Genomic DNA, 20,719 nt, shown 5'->3' on the forward strand with positions numbered 1-20,719 from the left:
TTCGTAGGTAATTCTCTAGTCTCAACACCCATCTCCCAAAACGGGGAGAAGCCCCTACCCCACCCCACATTCACCTTTTTTGTCAAAATGAAACTTTTCCATATGGAGTCAGAGAAATGCTAAGTAGCTATGAGAAGGTTGAAACAGGCAGATTATGTCAGTTACTCGGTCCAGCCAAAGCTGTAGCGGCTTAATGACACTGTCCAGTCCACTCACCTCCAAACTGCAAATTTTCTCCATCTTTTCCCAGCTTTAATGCGAAGGTCAGCAGATGGTGAGGATACATTAACCGTGCAGGCAGGCGTGGAAAAAAAAGGAGGCCGCGTCACACCATCAGAGTCTGGTGATACTATCTCAAAAAATGCTATTCCCTGGGTAACCATTGATTTCCCGTGTTTAATAGTTCTTTTGTTTTCAACAGAAAACACTGTCAGTACCTTCCTTTCTTTATAAAAAGGCCAAAGCCTCAGTGACAAACTGAGGTCCTTCGAGCTGTGAGGTACTCTGTGTCCTCTCTGTCCTTGTCAAGGACACCCGAAGTAAGAAGAACAAGGTCTTGAAGTCAGACCTTTTAGACCGTGCACACCTACATTTAAACACGAATCGCCTCTTGTTTGCTTTTGTTGTACTCAATCGGTTGCAGCCTAAGATCAAAGGTGCATTAATACATTAATTGTATTAATTAACTCCTTCCTTTAGAAATATTCCATCTTTAGAAATAAACTTCCAAGTCCACACTTTGTGTTTAAAGAAAACAAGAAATGACTTACTGACCAGCTCAATAACACAGCATTACAGGCAAAGGTGATCCTCTTCCTGATGGGGCAAACTGCCAATGTCACGCTGATTGATGATGAAAAAAAAAATTCTACTTTATGACTGACTTAAATGTATAAACTTAAGTGCAAAGTATCATTTCTAGAACATCCATCAGAAAGCCATGTTGGGTGCACAGCATTGCACCCTTGAGGGAAAGAAGAGTTATGTTTTAAAGAGGAGTGAAAGTTTAATGGTGCGGAACATGTATGTGATCTTGTAACAATCCCACTGTAATGGCGACACAGTAAAATTGTCCATTAGCGGAGGCCCATCGGTGTTTTTTATGTTATTAAACGAGCTCATAAGCATCAAGTCGCCACCACGAGCATCAAGTTATCTGATCGATGAGCACAGTGTGGCTGCCAATTAGCACCGACCCTATTCCCATGAATATGCAAATGAATCGATGCCAAGTGTATATCAACTGTCAGCTAATTGCCTGAGGCCTGAAAGGTTCTGAATTTAAGGGGACGTATGCATGTTTTTTTCCTTCATGTTCCATATTTATCTGTCTTTTGCTTTTCTTTGCTTTTTTTGCAGAATGTATAGGTGTAAACCACACGCACAACACAGCTGCCATTCAGCATCGGGGCTTTTGTTACACCTCAAAGAGGGACCACCTTTAGTATGAAGCTATATTTATTCAGCAGGAGGAATGAAGGAGAAAGGAAACAAGCATTTAATCTCACTTTCAGTCATGTATGTAAGCAGTTCCCTGTTGAGGAGACAAACACTGTCTACTACTGTGAGGAAATGTTTTGACAGCTTTTTCATCTTGCCTACTTTAATATGGAGGTCAAAGGTCAGATTTAAGTGTAGAACAGAACCCCTGGACCTCTAACAGATTCATTTTCTTGTGAGTTGACAGGTGCTGTAGGTACTACTGGTGTCAGACAGTGTCTGAGCTCAGTACGCTGTCTCGCTGCCCGAGTCACATGAATTATGAAAGGTTCTGAAGCAGGTGAAGGAAAAAAAGATGGAAAGTGTCATCCTACTCAGACACCTCTGTCTCAATATTCATTTTAAAGTAAGAATAGAAAGCAACATTTTATTGCTGACACCAAAATTTTACATTGCAAAGTCAACAGACAACACTCGTTATATCGCGTCCTGTTAGACTTGACACACTTGGTCAAATATCAAAGCACATGCCACTGAGAGTTCCTTTCTGCTTGTCTTGATCCTGGTCTTCACTCATTTCATGTGCACAGAATTGACCTCGGGCACACCATGTGGGGAAAAAAACATACCTGATGTGGTTTACAATAGCCTGTTTGCTGTGCTTAGTGAATGCCCAAGTCTGAAAGTCTCAATATGGCAATATGGCACCTGTTCACCTGTTTATCTGTTGCATTATCACTGCTTTGCACAACCAACTTGCACATTCTGATGATAAAAAAAAAAAACTCTTAACACATACACTCTTTTCCAATCTTCCCTGACCCAGCTCTGCTAAAGAGAGCATAACTATAATTCAAACTCTTCCATTCACATCAGCACTACGTATAAGGCCAGCTCATCGTGGCAGCTTGTTGGACTGTCGTCAGCACTTCATCCTGTGGACGCCTGCCAGACAGAAGCCCTTCCGTCCGATCAATAGGCACCGGCGGCTAGCTTCCCCCCTTTGCTCTCTTTCGCTGTCTTTCCCTCCCTCTCTGGGCGACCACAGTATAAAGACTGTTCTGTTCTGCCAGCGCAGCATAGTGATTAGGCATTAGGCCTGTGCTGCTGTGTGAATTAGCCTAATCTGTGTCCGCGATGAAGGACGAGGCTTTTCATGGCCACTGGAGACATTCACTGGACATAAAAGAAGCTAATCTTTAGAAAACTTAGAGGGGATGGAGCATGTGTCAGTATCTGTGTGTATGTGAAGGATGGAGATTGCGCAGGAACTGTTGAGAGAGTTCCCACAGTGATAGATCATTTCTAATGCTTCTTATCCTTCAACAGTAAAAATAAATAAATACATTTAAAAAAATCTACTTCCTGAGGATGTGCAGCTCATGGGGAAGAGGAATGTTGTATTGTCATTTCTTAAAGTACTGGAAAAGTGGATAAAGTGCTGGCTGAAACAAATTGAGGCTGCCATCCATGTAGGGCGTATGTGAGGAAAAATATATTCCTTTATTCTTCAGTCAGTTTGAGGGGAATTAGAGGAGACTGAATTGTCACAAGGCTGCTTACCTGGCCACAGAGGAAGCTGCCTAAACCTGCAGATCTCAAAAGTTTTTTTGTTTCTTTTTTTTTTGTACTTTTGCAGCAACGGGGGCTTTGATGCGACAGAGCAAATACTAGCACTTTTTCAATCCTTGTACATCCTTATGTTAGTTGTCCATCATGCACCTGCCCAAGAGTTGACTTGCAGCAGCCTGAACATGCATCCACAGCATGCCTACCAGCAGCCCAGCCCTCCTCCTGCTCTCCTCCACATCATCTGCTTGATATATTGTATGCCCTTGACAAACTGCCAGCGCCCAATCCCCCTCCTGCAAATGTCTATTGATCAAAGCACAAGTATGGCTGTGGAAAAGGTATATAGTCTCACCCATACTCTTATCTTTTTATTACCTCTGGTGAGCCAGAAACTTACAGAAAAAGGGGAGTTCCAAAAAAGAAGGGAAAAAAAGTCGATTGATTTAGAAGTAAAACGCAGTAAAGTCCAGACAGCATGAAGAATATAAAAACTTTATTTCTGGTTTTGACTTTCAGCAGTCTAGCAAATAAAGAGCACCTCTATCTCTTTTGTTGACACGGTGCCTTTTTGCACCTTTGGAGTACTTTTACGCACAACCAGTGGTGAATTTAGGTCAGCAGCCAGCTGGTGCCAAATATCTGTTATGTGTTGGGTGATCTTTGCACAGCAGGAGTCTTGTTCCTGCGATGAGCTTCACAGTAAGCTCGCTGTTAAAAGCAGGACATCATATTTAACTCAGCCAACCAGTTTCATAAAAACATACACGAAGGAACCCAAAAGTCATCTTCACACCCCCTGCGCATTCCTCCAATATGCAAGTCGTACTAAAATGAAGGACCAGAAAGCACGGGCGTCTGTGGACCCGACAGCTTCCACCTCTCTGCCCGATACTGTAAAGGGGAAAATAACGCGAAGACTTACCGAAATGAGATCCTGGCCACTGTCAGGCGTCTCCTCGTTTCCCTACTGTCCCTGGTCCGCCCCTCTTTCAAGTCAATCCGCAGTGTGCTCAAATCAGAACGGAGCTGTGAGCCTTTTCGCTGCGTCCTGCGTCCAGAGTTGCCGGGGATGGAACAACCATTTGCCGGGATGCTGGGGCGGGGGTGCAAGGCTGAGGCATCCGCAGGGAGGAGGATGAGAGGGATGTGGAAGAGACGGGTGAGAAGGAGGAAGAGGCGAGGTACAAAAGCGAGGAAGGAAGAGAGAGAGAGAGAGAGAGAGAGAGGGCGAGCGAGCAGCAATGCACTGCAGCGACAGGGAGGCAACACCACCGGAGAGGAGAGGAGGCAGACAGCAGCCCTCCGTCTCGGTCTCGCGCTCACTCGCACATGCGCGCGCACGTGCAGTTCTCTGTTAATAGACAGATATAGAGCGCCATCTTCAGGTTGACGTGTGGTAGGAAGGTGTTGGGAATCGAAATCTCGTATTAAAAATCATCTCTTGCGTCAAGTGTACCATTCAGTTGAAACCTCCTCCATAAAACGCCCTTTATTCCCTCGTCTCTTGTGTCCCACCATCTCCGATCATATGTATGCCCAAAACCAACTCTTATCCTAAAGCAACCCAAAATCTAAATGAGACCCTTAATCCCACTGCTGCTGCACACACACGCTCCATGGCAACCAGGTCCCTTTGGGGGTTATGATGATGATCACCTCGCGTCGGTCCCCTTTTCCTTTCCTGCTGTTGCGTCGTATAAGTTTCCCAACGCCAGAAAAAACGGAGTATTTCTCAGATGTGTAGTTGTATCATGAGTTAATTGTCCTGGATTGACTGAGATGAGGACTGAACCTTTTATTTCATCTTTGTTCTTTATCTGGCTTCTAATTAACTTCCACCTTCTTCCTTTCATTCTTTTGATTTTTTTTTTCTCTGTCTGTTTAAGAAGTCAGTTGTGAGAAATAGCTCTAATTAGCCGACGTGATCCTAATTTCTTTTTCAGTGTTGAAATGTCAAAACTGTATTAATAGATGTATACCACCACATCACTATTCATAAGTAAAGGCTTTTGCATTTATTTCCATATTATAAGTTTATTTTAGATCGCATAAGTTTAATGTGTGGCAGTATCGTAACTCTCCAGTTCATAATATTTTATATTAAATACAATTTTTTCTTCAACAACAGTTGTGGCATAAGTTCCTTTTTTCAGAAGAGGTGCAAAGAAATTAAACTACCCACATTAGTTTAATGACTGTAATGTTTGGGTCAGGATGCTGTTTTGGTGGTGAGATAAAAATAAATATATATATATATATATATATATATATATATATATATATATATATATAATGACAATCTGTTGTGCAGTAGTATCATTATGTATTTATTGTGATTATTATTTTTTTAAATGTCTTGTACTTTTCCCCTGAAGACAAATAAGCAGTTACAAATAAGAGCTTATCTACCAATACCAGACACATTTACTTCTTTAATTCTTTTATTTGAATTTAATCAGATGGCAGAGCAATAGTCAACATTGCTCAGTGAAAGTAAGTAGTAAATGCAGTTTGAGATTCATCCCCATGACAAATGCAGGTAAGCCTGACATCATGTAAGGTGCTCTTTTATTTTATTTTATTTTTTAAATTAATTGTCAATCAAAGTGAAGGATTTTGGCCAAACGGTGACTCGGGATATCGATCCCAAATATCTATTTTTTTGTTTATTTATTGTCAGTATGTGTGTGTGTGTGTGTGTGTGTGGGGGGGGGGGGGGGGGGGTGTTAATAGCATCTGAGCAAGATTTTTTGAAATTATTAACAAGCACAGCCACTGACTCACCTCTCATTAGCTTCATCTCGCAGCTACGTCAGAAAGACAGGGAGGATGGTGTTCTCTCGTCACTGCAGACAGCCACATTTCTCCCAGACAGCAGCTGGTGTCATCATAAACAGGCAGAGTTGGGAAATTCAATACTGGAAACTGTTCTGTTCTTTTCAATCCATTTTAATATTTTAACAACTTTATTTGCTGAACTTCAGTCAAGTCTATGTTTAATTAAAAGCATAGATCAACTTTCTATTGTAGCTACTGGTCTGCATATGTGTTCCACTTTTGTCAAGTTACCACAAAATGTTTTAATATTTCACTTCCTATGCCTGTTCGCATGCTTTTCTTTTTTGTGTGTTCTTTATGCGCTCTAACGCCATATGGAATCGTTTTGAATTTGTTGTCTTCATCTTGCACATATGGGCAAAACTAAGTTGCACTATCATCCCATGCTGTAAGCCAAAATGGAATTTAAACGCTAAACACTAAAATCGCTTACATATTGCAAAAGATTTGCCTTTATTCTTCTGAATATCTCTGCCTGCTGCTTACCAGTCTGTTTAAAGACCAGAAACCGATTTTGGTGAAGCTGGAGAAGTTAAAAAATATATATATAAAAAAACAAAAACAAGGTGAATAGGGTGAGTTCAGTTTGTCTTCTGCCTCTTACTTCCGCTCCCAGAGGATCACGAATGGAACGCAGAAATGCAGGTTTAAAGATTTACCACTAGGTGGAGCCAGTGAACTTATTTGTCACCCAAATAAGTTAAAAACCATTCATATTCAAATGTTTGCGTCTCTGATATAGATTTGTGAAAGATAACGACACGTGTTAATGTTGCAAATTTAAACAGATTCATATTTTGGAGGATTAAATTGGCTGATTGAGTGGCCAGCTGTGGATTGAAGGAATGACATTGCTTTAAGCATTACGTTTGCAGCTTAAAGGTCATGCTGGCTCTGTTAACAGAGGCTTAGAAGTAGTTTGTCAATTACATGCAAAATATTTACCATGGTTGTGTCCCTAGAGATGTTTTACATAAAACATTGCATAATTCTTTCTTCTTTTTTTTGGGTGGCGTGCCACAGTGTACAGTCATGTCCCTGGCATGCCCGCGAAGTGTGTTAAAGTCCACTCGTTGCAGGAAGTGCTGATTTGCCCTGTGTTGAAATACATTTCACCTACAGTGGACTCTCACAGTTACCATCAAACAGGCATATTTTAAACCATGTATCCAATGCCATTATTGTCTTTTATTCGGTCAAAAATGTGACCAAAGTAACCCACCAGCATTTGTTGGGAGAGAAAAACCCACACAGTGTTTTAACAATGCCTGACTTTATTAATGCACGGGAAGCTCAGAGACAAACAGGTTTTATTCAAATGGACTATGAGGTACAAGGAAACAGCTTTATTGGAACTAAAACCAAACAGCGTGCCCTCTTCTTGCTGATCTTGGAAAAGAACTCACATAGTCTGTGCTGAGTTACGAGAAGGACAAGTTTGGCATCACGTTCTTGAAGTCGGCTACGAAAAAACTGCAATGACTTCCTTAAGAAGATGATGACACGGATTGGTCCCTGCCCATCCGCCTCTTGAGAGCTGAAAGAACACGGACCTGAAGGGGATCCTGAAGACCGAGGTGGAGCATGTATTTAGCACACTGCAGAAGTGAAGAAAGCAGGATGAGGGGACTAAAGTGAAGAAATTTAGAGATGAGACTTAAGTTGGAAGTAAACAGGCCGAGATGATGCCAGCGGCGTGTCTAAAGTAGTGCACAAGCATTAATTGTATTGTTCAGCCCATTTGCTGCTCCCTCTCAAGTGTTTGAAGATAGGTGACAAATAAAAGGAAAATCTGAAGCCTGGTGATTCAGTGACTCTGCTATGCAGTTTGGAGGCATGCTTTTATCCTGATGCGGGTGTTCTCTTGGATGTAAACGCTCCCATTGCCAGTATGAAAATGATGTGACGTCACTGGATTTGTCTGGAACACAACCGAAAACCTGTGAGGGATTTTGGATCGACTCTCCACCACTATCATCAGGAAATATTCTCATGTGGCATCAAATACATACGAGAAACAAATCTGCACATAGATCATAGAAAAAAAAGAACTTTGACAAAACTACAGACTAAACCACTGTGGATGCAGCTGTGCTGTTAAGCTGAAGTTGTTTACGTGTGTGTGTGTGTGTGTGTGTTTGCAAGTGTGTGTCTGGGTGTGTGTGGTATTTCTGGTATTTTTGCTATGACAACAACGATATCAATAACAACTTATTCATTACATTAATGAAAAACTGCAATATAGAGAGAACAGATAATCCATCTGATCTCTCCATATTACAGGCCTCAGCGAGTGCAGGCCTGGCAGGACCAGGTCAGGTAACCAGAATCCAACTAGCACCCTCTGCATGTTACCTGTACACTGTTTTCCCGTGGAGGGCTTTTGTTTTCTTCTCTTCCTACTGAGCAAGTAATGCATTAAAAGAAGCAGGATGTCAGTATTGCTGAAAACTATGACAGAGGTTTCAGGGGACAAGTGGCCACAACCCAGGATGTCGTGCCAAAAATTCTTGTCTGCCTGCTGAGACCACAGGGCGAGTCCAGAAGTAGCAACAGTAGCAGTCCACCTACAGTAATACTGATCATAACAGACACAAACAAAGAAGGCTAGAAAAAGGAGAGAAAGGAAGAGAGTCCGAGAGGTGAATCAGAACCGAGACATATTTCCCATCTGTATGTCTAAAATGTAGATGGGAGCATTAATAAAATGAAAAAAAGAAAGAAATATGCCAACATGTCTCTATTTACTTCTAACAAAAGACTGAGTAATATTCACGGCAATATTTGTGAATATACTTTTAAAATTATTAAAATAACAACAACAACAACAACAATAATAATTTGAGTTTTGTAAAATGAATATAATATGAAATACTAAAAAGTTCCACACATATTACCTTAACCTTGTTTATATGTATAGGGCTACAATAAACCTAAATAATCCTGACACATGCACAGCGAGCTGTTTGATGTGCAGCTAAAAGTAAGACACTTTCTATTAATTATGATTTTAATTTATTACCCATGTGAAGGCAGCTGGAACCGGTTTTAACATGCGTGTTCATTGTCATGTCACACATTTCTAGCACTCTCTGCACTCTTTACAAGTGACACATAAACTCTACACAAATGCATTACACTTTCATGTAATCTGTAAAATAATGGCCCTAGAATTCTAACTCGTGTTTTTTCTTGTTACTGTTTTGCTGGAGAACTGAAGAAGCAAAGAGTTGCCTCGGTTAGTGAGAGTGCTATAATCAAAGAACTTCCCTAAAACGGAGGATGTAAAAATGTAGCATACGGTAACAGAAAACCCCACAAGATGAGTCTTTCAGACAAGTTAAACCAAGTTCCTGTTTTTAGTTCTCTCTTCTTTTTTTTCCTTTTCTTTTTTTAAAAAAAGAAAAAATCACAACTCTATAGTCTGTCTGCACTTTCATTCATAAAATGTGTTGCGACACAGTTTTACAAGAAATGCTGTCAGTAATCCGTTTTCATTTAGGAATATTAAGCAACCGTGTATTCCAGGATGTGTGTGAAAGTCACACCCTCATGTCAGTCTTTCACTGTGAAAACTGGCCACAGTACATGCGGGTATGCATGCAAAAAGAGACTGAGACTGCAATAAAGAGCAAAATGGAATAAATGACTCTGATGTTTACATTAAATTTGTTTAATGGTGCAGTAACTGCAGCAATTCATCAATAGTTGTCAGACGGAGATAGCGGCATAAACACAGAATGACTAGATAAGATTGCATGCAACAGGTCACGTAATATTCGCATGTACACGTCATGAGAGACAAAAGCAAAAGCATTAGGTCCAATTAGCATGCAGCCTTATTGCATTTTTAAAAATATGCGTTACAATTAAAGAGGAAACACAACCAAAATGATCCCCAAAATCTGACAAGAAAATAATAAAGCAACAATCTAACTACCAGACTCAGAGTTTACCTTAAGCCTTATGTTTGCTAACAATGCTGAATAAAAATTGAAAATTTTATTTACCTAAACATGGAGAATGCAACGTTCCTTACTCCACCTTGGTTTCTGTTTGGTGACTGACAGTGTGTGACACATCCATTCTTTCATCTGGGCAAGGCCACACGTGAACTTCAGCAAAAGGATCACAGTGTTCCCTTAGCTTTCCCACGGACGCTTTATACTTCAGTGATGTGATGCCAAAAATATGCATATCGTACAATAAAGCAAATCTATCAAGGTCAGCATACAGTGCATGCTGTGAAGTGAGCTAAAACAAGCAAAAACACTGGTGTGGACCTTTGATGATCCAAATCAGGTAAACGACAACACAGAGAAAAAGCCACTATCTCCCCGCAGATCTGACAGGTGTGGAAATATTTTTTTAAGAAGAACGTGATTAATTACTTCTAGTGACTAACCTACCCCTTTTTACAAGGCAGATTTCAACAGCACACTTTAAGCACATTAAGCCACATGCAGTATTGTAAGAACAAGATCTTGCATTTTATGCACTTTTTTTGCAAAGGCCTTGAGTGCAACACTTTGAAACTCCCCCACTACGCTTGTTGATATTTTTCATTGTACTCTAAGACATCAGCCTGAAAAACTAATTGCAAAAAAAATTTTTTTTAAAGTAAAACTCGCTAATCCTGAGGAGTATTTTCTTTAACATTTATATAACTCTTTTCTTATTCTCACACTATGATTTACTCACAAAAGCTGCCACCTTTGTATTTTTCTAAGACAGCTTTATCTTTGCTCCAAGATCCTAGAAGGCCTGAATCATGCTTGATTAGCTTTTTTCCATTTTACCAGTAAACAATTTCCCGTAAGAAGGAAGTGATTTGGTCTAGTTGGGTGCAGGTGTCTAAAAGGACAGTAAATAAATCCTGTCCAGCATGCATGAAATACTTGACTGCATTCCTCAAGCAGTAAGAACGTCATTGTAGCCACAACAAACACCCGAAGTCCTTAATGCACTTGCTGCAGTGCTTGATGTGCAACCTTAATGTAAATGAAGGATTCGTAAAATGAAACGCTTCGACTTGCAGCTGACTGCAGGCGACGACTTTAAGCAACTTTATTGACGGAAACGTAATGATTTAAAAACATATGACATTGTGTGTCTCGGTTTATCCCACACATAGTTTGTCAGTGAATCAACAGAAACAAGATGAATCTTGCTGCGGAACATCATCAGCGTCTTTGATTGCTGTCTTGGATGCACTGGTGAGGTCCCACGATGCATTGCTGCCTGGCAACACTGTCATAATCTGATGGATGTCTTTAATTAGTGTCAATTCCACCACTGTAGCAGACACGTGCACCCACACATATTTTCCTTTACTTTAAAAAAGCCAGAAAAACACTATTACTGGGGCTAGATAAACTCTTACTGGTAACAGGCAGCGCCACTGTCAAAATAGAGTCAAGTGAAAGAGTTTGCAAGAAATTCAGTCCTTTTTCTTTTAAGTGTTTCTGCAATTCATCCTTAAAAAAAACAAAACAAAAACAAAAAAAAACAAAAAACTCAACAAACCAAACCCAACTGGTTAGGAAGTGGAGCATTGTTAAGGTTGCAGCAAAAAACACAAAACAAAACTGTGGGAATCGATTGTGCAAGTAGTTTTTTCCCACAGTTTTTGCCATGCTTTGTTATATAAAGAGATTTGTTTGCAACAATTCCGAATAAGTTGGGTGCGTGACCTGAAATGCTACATATTACAGAGTTAACCTTTGACCTGGCTGCATTAGAAAAAAATAAATCATCATTGCAGAGATCTAATCTTAGACAGAGTGAAAGATGCTACCCCCCAACGAGTTTAAACAAGTTCTGTGTTAAAATTGTTTTGTGTGGTAAATCCATTTTGAGCCTCAGCTGTTGCCCACTCCCACCTGTTTACAATGGAACAAAGCATCTCAGGTGGATTATATATTGGGGTGCATATGGCAAAATGTGCTTTTGTTTTTTATTATTTAGCTTATTCAGAACTGCTGTGTGTCACGTGGCCTTACCAAATCTTTAATCCTGACAGTATATTTTTGGGGAAATCCATGACAGTACCTTTAATATCTGCTTTTCACAGATCGTATTTATAGTCTTCTACTTCTTGGCCACGCAGGCTTGAAGGGTAGGAGAATAATTGTTTGACAATACTATGCCTATCTTCTCTGTCTTTTTGCAAAATCAATCTATTCACATGCATTATGCGGTATGTCCATATAGGTTATAATGGACTGGATGTGCATTTGAAAGCTCTAAAAGCATATTAAGTTTAAAAAAAGAGAGAGAAATGGGAAAAAAGAAAATATAGTTTTGACTTTAGCAAAAAGGGAAATGTCTGTTCCAGAAAGTTCACTTGTAATTGACTACACTGAGAATTATGTAGGGAGGTAGCATAACTACTGTAGATACTTTTAATAGATACATTTAAAAAGTAGTCGACCATGAAAATCAACGCGCATATAGCCTCTGGGAACATTTGTGACACAGCAGATTCTTCTCTGTAACATTTTCTGCATAGTGCTTTCATAGTACATGAGTGAATGAATGGACAAAGTGGAAACGTTTAAAGATGAACACGTGTGACATTTGGGTACAGAAGGTAATGACTAACATGCCATAGACGCAAGAAATAAGGAGGGCAAATTACTGATAGCGTGCACTACTCGGATTTGCCAGATTAAATATTAGGTCCATCAGCTTGGAGCTATATTTGGCAGTTTCACGAAAACATGAAAGCCTGCCCACAGCATGAGCTAAACAACGTGCACGCATCCTGCACTCTTTACCTCCACTCTGTCACAGCAACCTTTGGCGTCAGCGTACATTTTGCTATTTCGAGGTTGAATCTTTTTTTTTTTTTTTTTACACGTTAATTTATGTTGAAGTAAAGTGAAACCTTAGCGAGGACGGAAGTAATGTCACATGCTGCGTAAGGCAGGACGTGATTCCTGCGTGATTCCTTCGCTCAAAAGCCACAAGAACCGCGGGAATAGAGGGAGGACGAACACGTATAGTTTCAAACTGTAAAGCCATAACTTTGAAGAATTTCAGCAGCAATGAAGACGCACTCGATACTGCCCGCTTCCAACATTAGCCCGAGGTGAATATGAATGAAGAATGACCAATGGTAAGTAATAAAGCATGCCACTTAGGTACACGCAAATGGCCTACAATGGTGACGCACTGAATTAAACTCACTTAAAACCATTAAATCGGTGACAAGTTAGCGCTGATATCAGGTCAGTGTTAATGCATGAATGAAAATGCAAACATGCAAAGCCAGTACCAGGTAAAGCAGCGTAGTCTAGCGTATTCGAAACTTACCGGGAGCTGACTACACGCGCATCCGTCTCACTGCCTTCTCCGACGAGCGACTGGCGCATTTACTGTTTAGAGACTTCAGAGTTTTCCACATAGGGGAATTCCGTGCTAATAACTTCCCATGTGCCAGTAATAAGGAAACTGAAATAGAAATAGGATTTACGGGAATTAGCTCATGGCTTACAGGAATTGGTAGATTAATGAAAGACTTCTTGAAATCCCACTCAAGTTTAAGTTCAGTAAGATACCAAATCATGCATTCGTATAAACACGCGCAAACCTATACATATGTTAATAAACTCCATACAGAAAGAACACATTGACTGCGCTAGAACCCAAGTCAAAAACAAGATTTCAGTTAGAGTACAGGTGACTAAAAAAGTAAAGTGATCCTACTGAATAGAGTGTGGAGTTCAGTACTTGACTAGTACCTGCTCATTTTAATTGTTTGGTTAGTTAAAAGTGTGTCAATTTCTAACTTCTTAATAGTATGTGGAGCAGTTGCTTTGCATTGTATTAAATAGCATTAACATGATTTGTTTTCTTTAAAAAAAAAAAAAAGTACATAGACATGTATAGTCAAGTAAAATGTGCAAACTCCTCTCTGAAATCGAGGGAAGTTTAAAGTAGTGTTGAATGAAAACTTTTGAGTACAGTCACAGTAACTCAGAATTGCGCTTGCGTCAATGTACTATCAATATTTCAGTTCGAGGAAAAACTTCTGTGAACCTACTGGAATTACCAGGAGTTTTGCTTTCGTGACTTGTAAAATGTAGTTGGATCATCGTCAAAGTCTCTGACTAAATGGGAAATAAAGAAACTTTTTGTGTCCACTCATGGCTGCTTCTAAAGGTACTTCGTCATAGTTATTCCAGTCAAGGAGATAAGATTTGGAGCATAGTTGTGGAGGTGCCCCTCCCTATTAATCGAGGGATACAAAGTCTATAATGTCAGTGTGGCTCTTCTGAAAAACTATTGGTGTGTCACCATTCACAGGACCTTTGAGGAACTGCATTGAAAAGATGCAAAAAGATGAAAAATGTCTCAAAGGTTTTTAAAGTCCTGCGTTTCAACAGTAAAAATAAATTACCTGTAAAATACAGAAAATTCATGATTTGTTACTACTTGAAAGGATCATTTCAAGAAAATGATCTACAATCCTGAACAGGTGAACTAAAACACAAGGGCAATAGTAGAAGACGTGCAGAAATCTTTACAATTTGCTAAAGCATGTGTTCACGTGTGAGAGAAATGCTAGTGCTATTTCCTTACTACTTCTACGGCTCACCTCTGAGGTGAAACTGAAGCTAAAATCCCAGCGCTACACTTGGAGCAAAGCCTCATCTGAGTTGTGAAGCACGGTGGAGGGACCATCATGTTTTAGGGTTGCTTTTCTACTTCAGGGTCTCAGTGGCTTGTACTCCCTGAAGAGATCTCAAAATAGTACAAAGAAATTTTACAGGTGGAAATATCGACAAAGTTCTATGACCAGAAGCATAGGAATGTTATAATTAAATAGATCAAATTTTAGAAATATTTCATTAAGTAATGCTGGTAATTCAACAGGTTCACAAATCTTTACTTGCAACTCTGTGTAGTAGGTTTATGTGTAACATTATGACAATTATTTGATCATTGCTTTTGCTTTTTTTGCAGTGTTTGGCTGTGGTTTAAAAATGTTAGGTGCATTAGTATGAACTGAAAAATGTATATAGTATTTTCTTGGTCTATCATGCAACCAGAGCTGTAAGCAGAATAAGAATGATCTCAGCTTTGGAGACACTAAATCGTGGTGCCTGGGAACCAAATTGTCCTAAATGTAATTTATTGTCAAGTGTGACGGAGGTTCCTCATTTGCTGTTAAAATGTCAAGACTGAATGAACATTTCAGCATTTCATTCATTGCTGGAAGGGTTGGCCACAAATTTCGGAACTGAACTGAACTCTGTCCGAAAACAACAGAAACCTGTTTTGAAGAAATACTTAATCCATGAGAAAACTTCTGCCACCGAGTGTCAGTGTTACAAACTCCTCAAGGCTTCATTTAAGACTGTGTCATTTTAGCTCATTACGTTTAATGTGACACTTTGGTAAATATACTTAAATCTGGAGAGATTAAGATTTGCTCATAAAACACTAACAGGCGGGACATGTTTTACGAAATTCAGCGAAAGATTCCATCCGTGACACACACAAATCTAATTCGACTATAAAAGAACTCGTTACCTTTTTAATCATTAATCCTAACAGTAGTAATCGCTCTTCTGTGATCAAAGGGACATTGTCATGCACCCACATATACTTGATTAGAAACCCTATTGCTACACATGTAGTGCAACGTATCTTCAACCTCATTTGGAAAAAAAAAATGTAACTCTTCTGTCTCCTACACATAGTCGAGACATATCGGGTTAAGTAATCAGCAGCATGCATTGTTTTTCTTGTGCATAACTCACGATGTGCAGTCTTTCCAGATTTGAAAGTCACCTGTGCATTTCACAGAGGAGGGCACAGCTGGTTGTTTAAAATGCTTTTTATGCAAATATGTTTTAGATTTTTTTGGCTGACCGCTATGTTTCTGTCTCACTCTTTCTCTCCCTATATCCCCCACACTCTGACCCTAAACCTTAAGCCTCTTTTTTGCATCAGTTTCCTTGTTCTCCTTCTTCTACCTCTCTCTCTGTCCTGTGGTAGTGTACAACTTGATAACATCAGAAGTGATTATATCACCATCATTCAAACGGAACTGCAGAGGACAGTAAGTAAGACACTGATTCTATTTTTATGCCAAGTTTGTTTTAGATAACTATTTGAACTTACCATGTAGACACGCTGCTTAACCCCAAACATTGTGTGCTCAGTTGTGACTCTGTATGTATACAGATATATATCAGCTGGGCTAAAGGTCTTTGTTGTAATCTAAGAAAAAAGCATTAAATCTCAGTTACAGCTCAAAGGCTAATTCTCCTCTAATACAGATGGATTGATGTATCCCAGGATTTCAGTATAGATCATATTAACTGTACAAAAATCATATAGGTGTATATGTGACATATGATCACCAAGGACGAGATGGAAAAAGTGTAATAGGAAGCAGCCAGGTTACAGCAAAAAATTTAGACACTGGAGGTGGGAATGGTGCAAAAGGAGCTGCAACCTAATATTTGGCATCAGATGTTGGACTTTCACCTAATCCTTTTTAAGTACTGGCAAGAAATATCTGGAGGCAGCTGTACAGGGAGAAGGAAACTAAGGCAAAACAAGGAAAAGAAGCTGGTTTGCGTGTTTGGCGTGAAACATGAAGTTAGAAAGAGTCACTCACATGCTATTTTAAGGTCAGCTGTGCAATTAAAAATACACGTTTAAGCCAGCTCACACTTCCTGTCAGTCTATAAATCTAACAAGTGGTCTCTGGAAACTTCTTTTCATACAGTGCAAGGTTACTACAGATATGCACTGTAAATAACTGCCATTTACTGTAACTACCTACTATTTACAGTATATTACAGTATTTACACACACACATACATATATATATATATATATATATATATATATATATAGCCTCAAGCTCCCAGGCCTCTGGTAGAGGACCCGAGCTTGAAGGATAAACCGCCCGCAGGGGCGTGCTGGGTGTTTTTATTTATATATATATATATATATATATATATATATATATATATATAGACACAGTGCAAACCCACAACTACAGTTGCCTCTCTGTTACAATAATAGAAAACCCCAACAATCAGACACCCCTTGAAAGCAAGCACTCGGCGACAGTGGGAAGTAAAGCAATTCCTTTTAACAGAAAGAAACCTCAGTATTTACAATTAAGCAAAGTTTGGGGGGGGGGGGTTGCCTTTAGTTGTTGTAAGGTTTTGATCGGAAGAAATATTGCTCAGCATCAACATTTTTCTCTTCTATCTATGGACACCACCAAAAATATTGAAAGCAATATGTCCTTCCAACATTCTGAAAAATAACAAAAAACACTAGTTGCTTTTTGAATGTTTGAACAATCTTTAGTGGTATGACTAACATTGACTACTTCATGTTTTGTTCATTCAAGACAGAAGAAATCACAAGCTTGCTGCAAAACTCAGACTGTTCAGTATTCTCACACAAGCTACGCAACTGCACACCAGGCAACGCAGTGAGTCATAATTATTCTGTATCTATCAGATAAAATGCATAATGATGATACATTTAGAAGGTAGCCCTTTTTAACATGCACCTGTTCACCACTGCTCTAAACAGTCAGGCATTGCATTACCATAATCATAATCGTAGCTGGACCCAGGTGTTTAGCTATGCAGCTTAATAATCATTTCAGATTTTGTAGTCGCTGTTTGTACTGCATAGAGTTCATTGTTAAGTTTAAAAGGTCTCACCTCTCTTCTGCAGACGTCTGTGCGTACCTTACATAACCTAACCTGCAAAATGCGGAGTTTACCGTTTCTCCAGATGACTCTACAACTGATCACGTCCGTCGAAATTTCGATGAGTTGCCATTGTCGTGAGAAATCAGTAAGTCTTGACTTTTTACACATTATCTGATGTTAAGAAATTTACCCCAAGCCTAACCCAGCCACACTATTAAAACCACCTGCATGATATTTTGAAGGTCGCCCTCATCTCGCCTCATGTTACAGCTCTTACCATTCAGTATGTGTACCTGTCCTCTGAGGGTGTCTGGCACTGAGGTGCTCTGGGTTGCAAAGTAGGTCCTCTGTGGATCAAGTTTATTCTGTACATGAATGCTCAGTTGGATTGGCCTTAGATAGTCAACACCTTGGACTATTTGGCCCATTTTTCAAACTCTTTCTGGTAGGGAAGATTACTGCTATGATTTTTGTTTCTATTGCAGTCATATTGCAGTGCTTTGCACTCTATGAGTTATTCACTTCATCTGACATCAGCCTAAATGTTGTAGCTGATTGGTGGAAACATGCAGTTTAAGTTCACGTTTGTACTTTAAACCTTGGAAGTGACCAGCTTAGGAAAGTATTTCTTTCAGTTTCTCTGACTGAGATGCAACATTTAACATTGACAACTGACGGAATGGAATGTTGGCTGGCTGAAGCGTTTTATCTTGCCAGACAGTGGATGACTCACTGACAGGTGATGAAGCTGCCCGGCTTTAAGAGTTAATTCAAACAGAAGACTGTTTGTTTCTTAAACTACTTTACCTGGTAACAGGGTATAAGAGTAGGAGAGACTCGAAAGAGGCAGGAACTGCAGATTGGTCTCTCATTGGTTATGCTTGTGGTAATCTCTCCTCACCTTACTGAGGGAGATAATTCAAAGAATGCTATAGAAGTTTTTTACACAAACTATCATGGGAAAAAACAGCCCAAGTAGTTCTAGATCAGTGACGCACCGTGTTGTTCACCCAAATTAAATTTTAATAGTTGGATCAGAATCAGATTATATGATTCAGATTCATTGCTGAAGTCTGAGTCACACAGCAGAGCAAACCGGGGACTCGCAGAGTGCACCTAGTCTGACCAGACAAGCTCATGCTTAAACATAGTGGCTCACATTGTGACATATTTGATTTGATTTATTTTAAACAAACTTGCATTGTGCAAAGATCAGCCACTTTTCACTCAGTTCTTCATGATGCAGAAGCAGGGAAACGGGCACACACACAGCAGCTCTTGTGGAGTGTTCCCAGCATGCAGTGGTTATATACCTCACAAAACGTGGAAACATTGGGTCCTGGCATTTAAGCCGGTGTTACTTAATACTTGCCTAAACAGTTTAACATGGCAACAATAATACAGGAATACCACAGTAAATCTTCGAGATGTTGACTTGGGCTCCAAATCCCTTGGATGTGACTCCAACTGAGAATCGTACTGAAAGTTTTTCCAAATGAGTGAGCCTCACATTTCAGGACTATAAGGACCTGATGTTATCATCTTGATGTCTGATACTATGAAACGCCTTCAAAGGATTTGTGAAATCATCTCCGTGATAGAGCTGCCTTAGAAGTGAGGGAGACCTATGTAGGTGTTCGTAATGTTGTGACTGATGTGCTTTGAGTAAACCTCACATACATACTGTGGCATTGTATGGTGATTGTAATCTACGCTTCAGTTTTCTGTGCAAAGAGTTAAGTTGGTGTGTTTCAGTTCACAATAAGGGATAAATAGTCCTCAATAACGTGCAGGCTACGTTGCTGTGACAGTACATATTTGCTAAGAATGCCTTCATAATTTATCATTGTAATGCTAATTCCTTACCTTTATCCACTTGACTCAACAATAATTAGCATGTGTCTGTGTTTTACTGACTAGATCAAAATGCCCACTGAGAGTTTAAAGAGGAGAAGGGGAGCAACAAGACGAAGGAGGAACGAGGGGACGAAAAACAGAAAGCAGACTAAAAAACTGTGCAAAGCCAAGGCAATTCTTTCCGCCATGACTGAATGCTACCAGATGCTAAACTCTCTATAAATGGATACCTGAATCCAAACTCAATCACAGCATGAAGCTCAAAACTTGCATGCGCTGTCAGTTCCTCTGCAGTATGCATTGCTTCGGTGGATTATGCGAGGAGGAGCTTCCACTTCATTTAGGCTTTCCTGTCAAGTACCAGTATATTTCTGTAGCAGCTGTTTCAGGTGTTGTATGACTACTGACTCTTCAGATAAGTTTCCCAGCCACACAGAAGCAAAATATTCAGTCAAGCGGAAATGAAATTCCTAAGTCTTCCTAATATCCTGATTTCCCACGCACTAAGGACCAGCTGCATATACAACCTTTTATGCAGCATCATGTGGACTACAAACAGTTTAAGGTGCATGTTTTCTTTTTTTATTATCACAGCAAAGCGTTTTAATAGCTGAAGTTGTGTTTAGCTATAAAAAGTGGATATGATTAACTTTAAAGGTGCTTAAACTGAACTTTGTTTTCGAAGCACTTGCTACGACATTAACTTGCACTTAGTAGTGGCTGCTGAAGCATGACTAGGAAATATTAAGGTGCTCAGATATAGTTTTGCTTTCACTTTGGATTGGAATAACTAGCCCTGGCAGATCTTTTTTATCTTGGTTATCTAAAGCTCCTCAATTTTTGTTTTTAATTTTCCTGTCCGGGGAGTTGTTTTAGGCTGTGTGTCAAGGTACGGTCTGAGATGACACTGTGTTGATTACTCATTGACAATGATTTATATATTAAAAGCATGCTTTGCCACAGTTATTTAAGCTCAGGTCACAGACCTTTTTTTTCCTATCCTGGGATATAGCTACAGTACGAGCTTTTACTGTCACAATCAGTTGGTGCTCTGATTAATGTTATCTACCTAAAAACTTTTTTCCCTTTTTACACAATTATAGAAAATATAAGCATGCAACCTTTGCTACATTTTGCAGCTATTTTCAGCACAGCAGCTATTTGTTTCCCGTCATGTAGCATACATTATGTACTACATAACATTATGTTGTTATGTAGCTAACTTCTGTCTTTAAACTGTATATTTAATAAGCTGATGACTAACATTGTATATAACATGGCATACTATTCAAAAAAATATATTTATATCCCAA

General features: G+C 39.5%; 2 protein-coding genes across 5 annotated transcripts in view; one reads left to right on the forward strand and one right to left on the reverse strand.

The window, feature by feature from the left end:
• ctnnd2a (catenin (cadherin-associated protein), delta 2a) overlaps positions 1-4,313 on the reverse strand; it is a 268,465-nt gene extending 264,152 nt beyond the window's left edge. For all 4 annotated transcript variants that reach the window (XM_085287437.1, XM_085287438.1, XM_085287435.1 and 1 more), the window contains exon 1: positions 3,935-4,313. The gene's annotated coding sequence lies outside the window, so the exon portion shown is untranslated. The remainder of the gene's footprint in view (positions 1-3,934) is intronic.
• Positions 4,314-12,512: 8,199 nt separating this feature from the next.
• On the forward strand, positions 12,513-20,372 carry LOC146567519 (uncharacterized). The gene is made up of 5 exons (XM_085287442.1): positions 12,513-12,970; positions 15,797-15,922; positions 17,237-17,320; positions 17,572-17,694; positions 19,470-20,372. The coding sequence occupies exons 1-5, from the start codon at positions 12,968-12,970 to the stop codon at positions 19,626-19,628; spliced, it is 495 nt and encodes a 164-aa protein (XP_085143568.1). The 5' UTR covers positions 12,513-12,967; the 3' UTR covers positions 19,629-20,372.
• Positions 20,373-20,719: the final 347 nt, after the last annotated feature.

Source organism: Mchenga conophoros, linkage group LG9 (genome assembly GCF_057382185.1).
Source record: "Mchenga conophoros isolate Kocher_MC1m ecotype Shallow Benthic linkage group LG9, M_conophoros_male_GT1.1, whole genome shotgun sequence".
NCBI lineage: Eukaryota > Metazoa > Chordata > Actinopteri > Cichliformes > Cichlidae > Mchenga > Mchenga conophoros.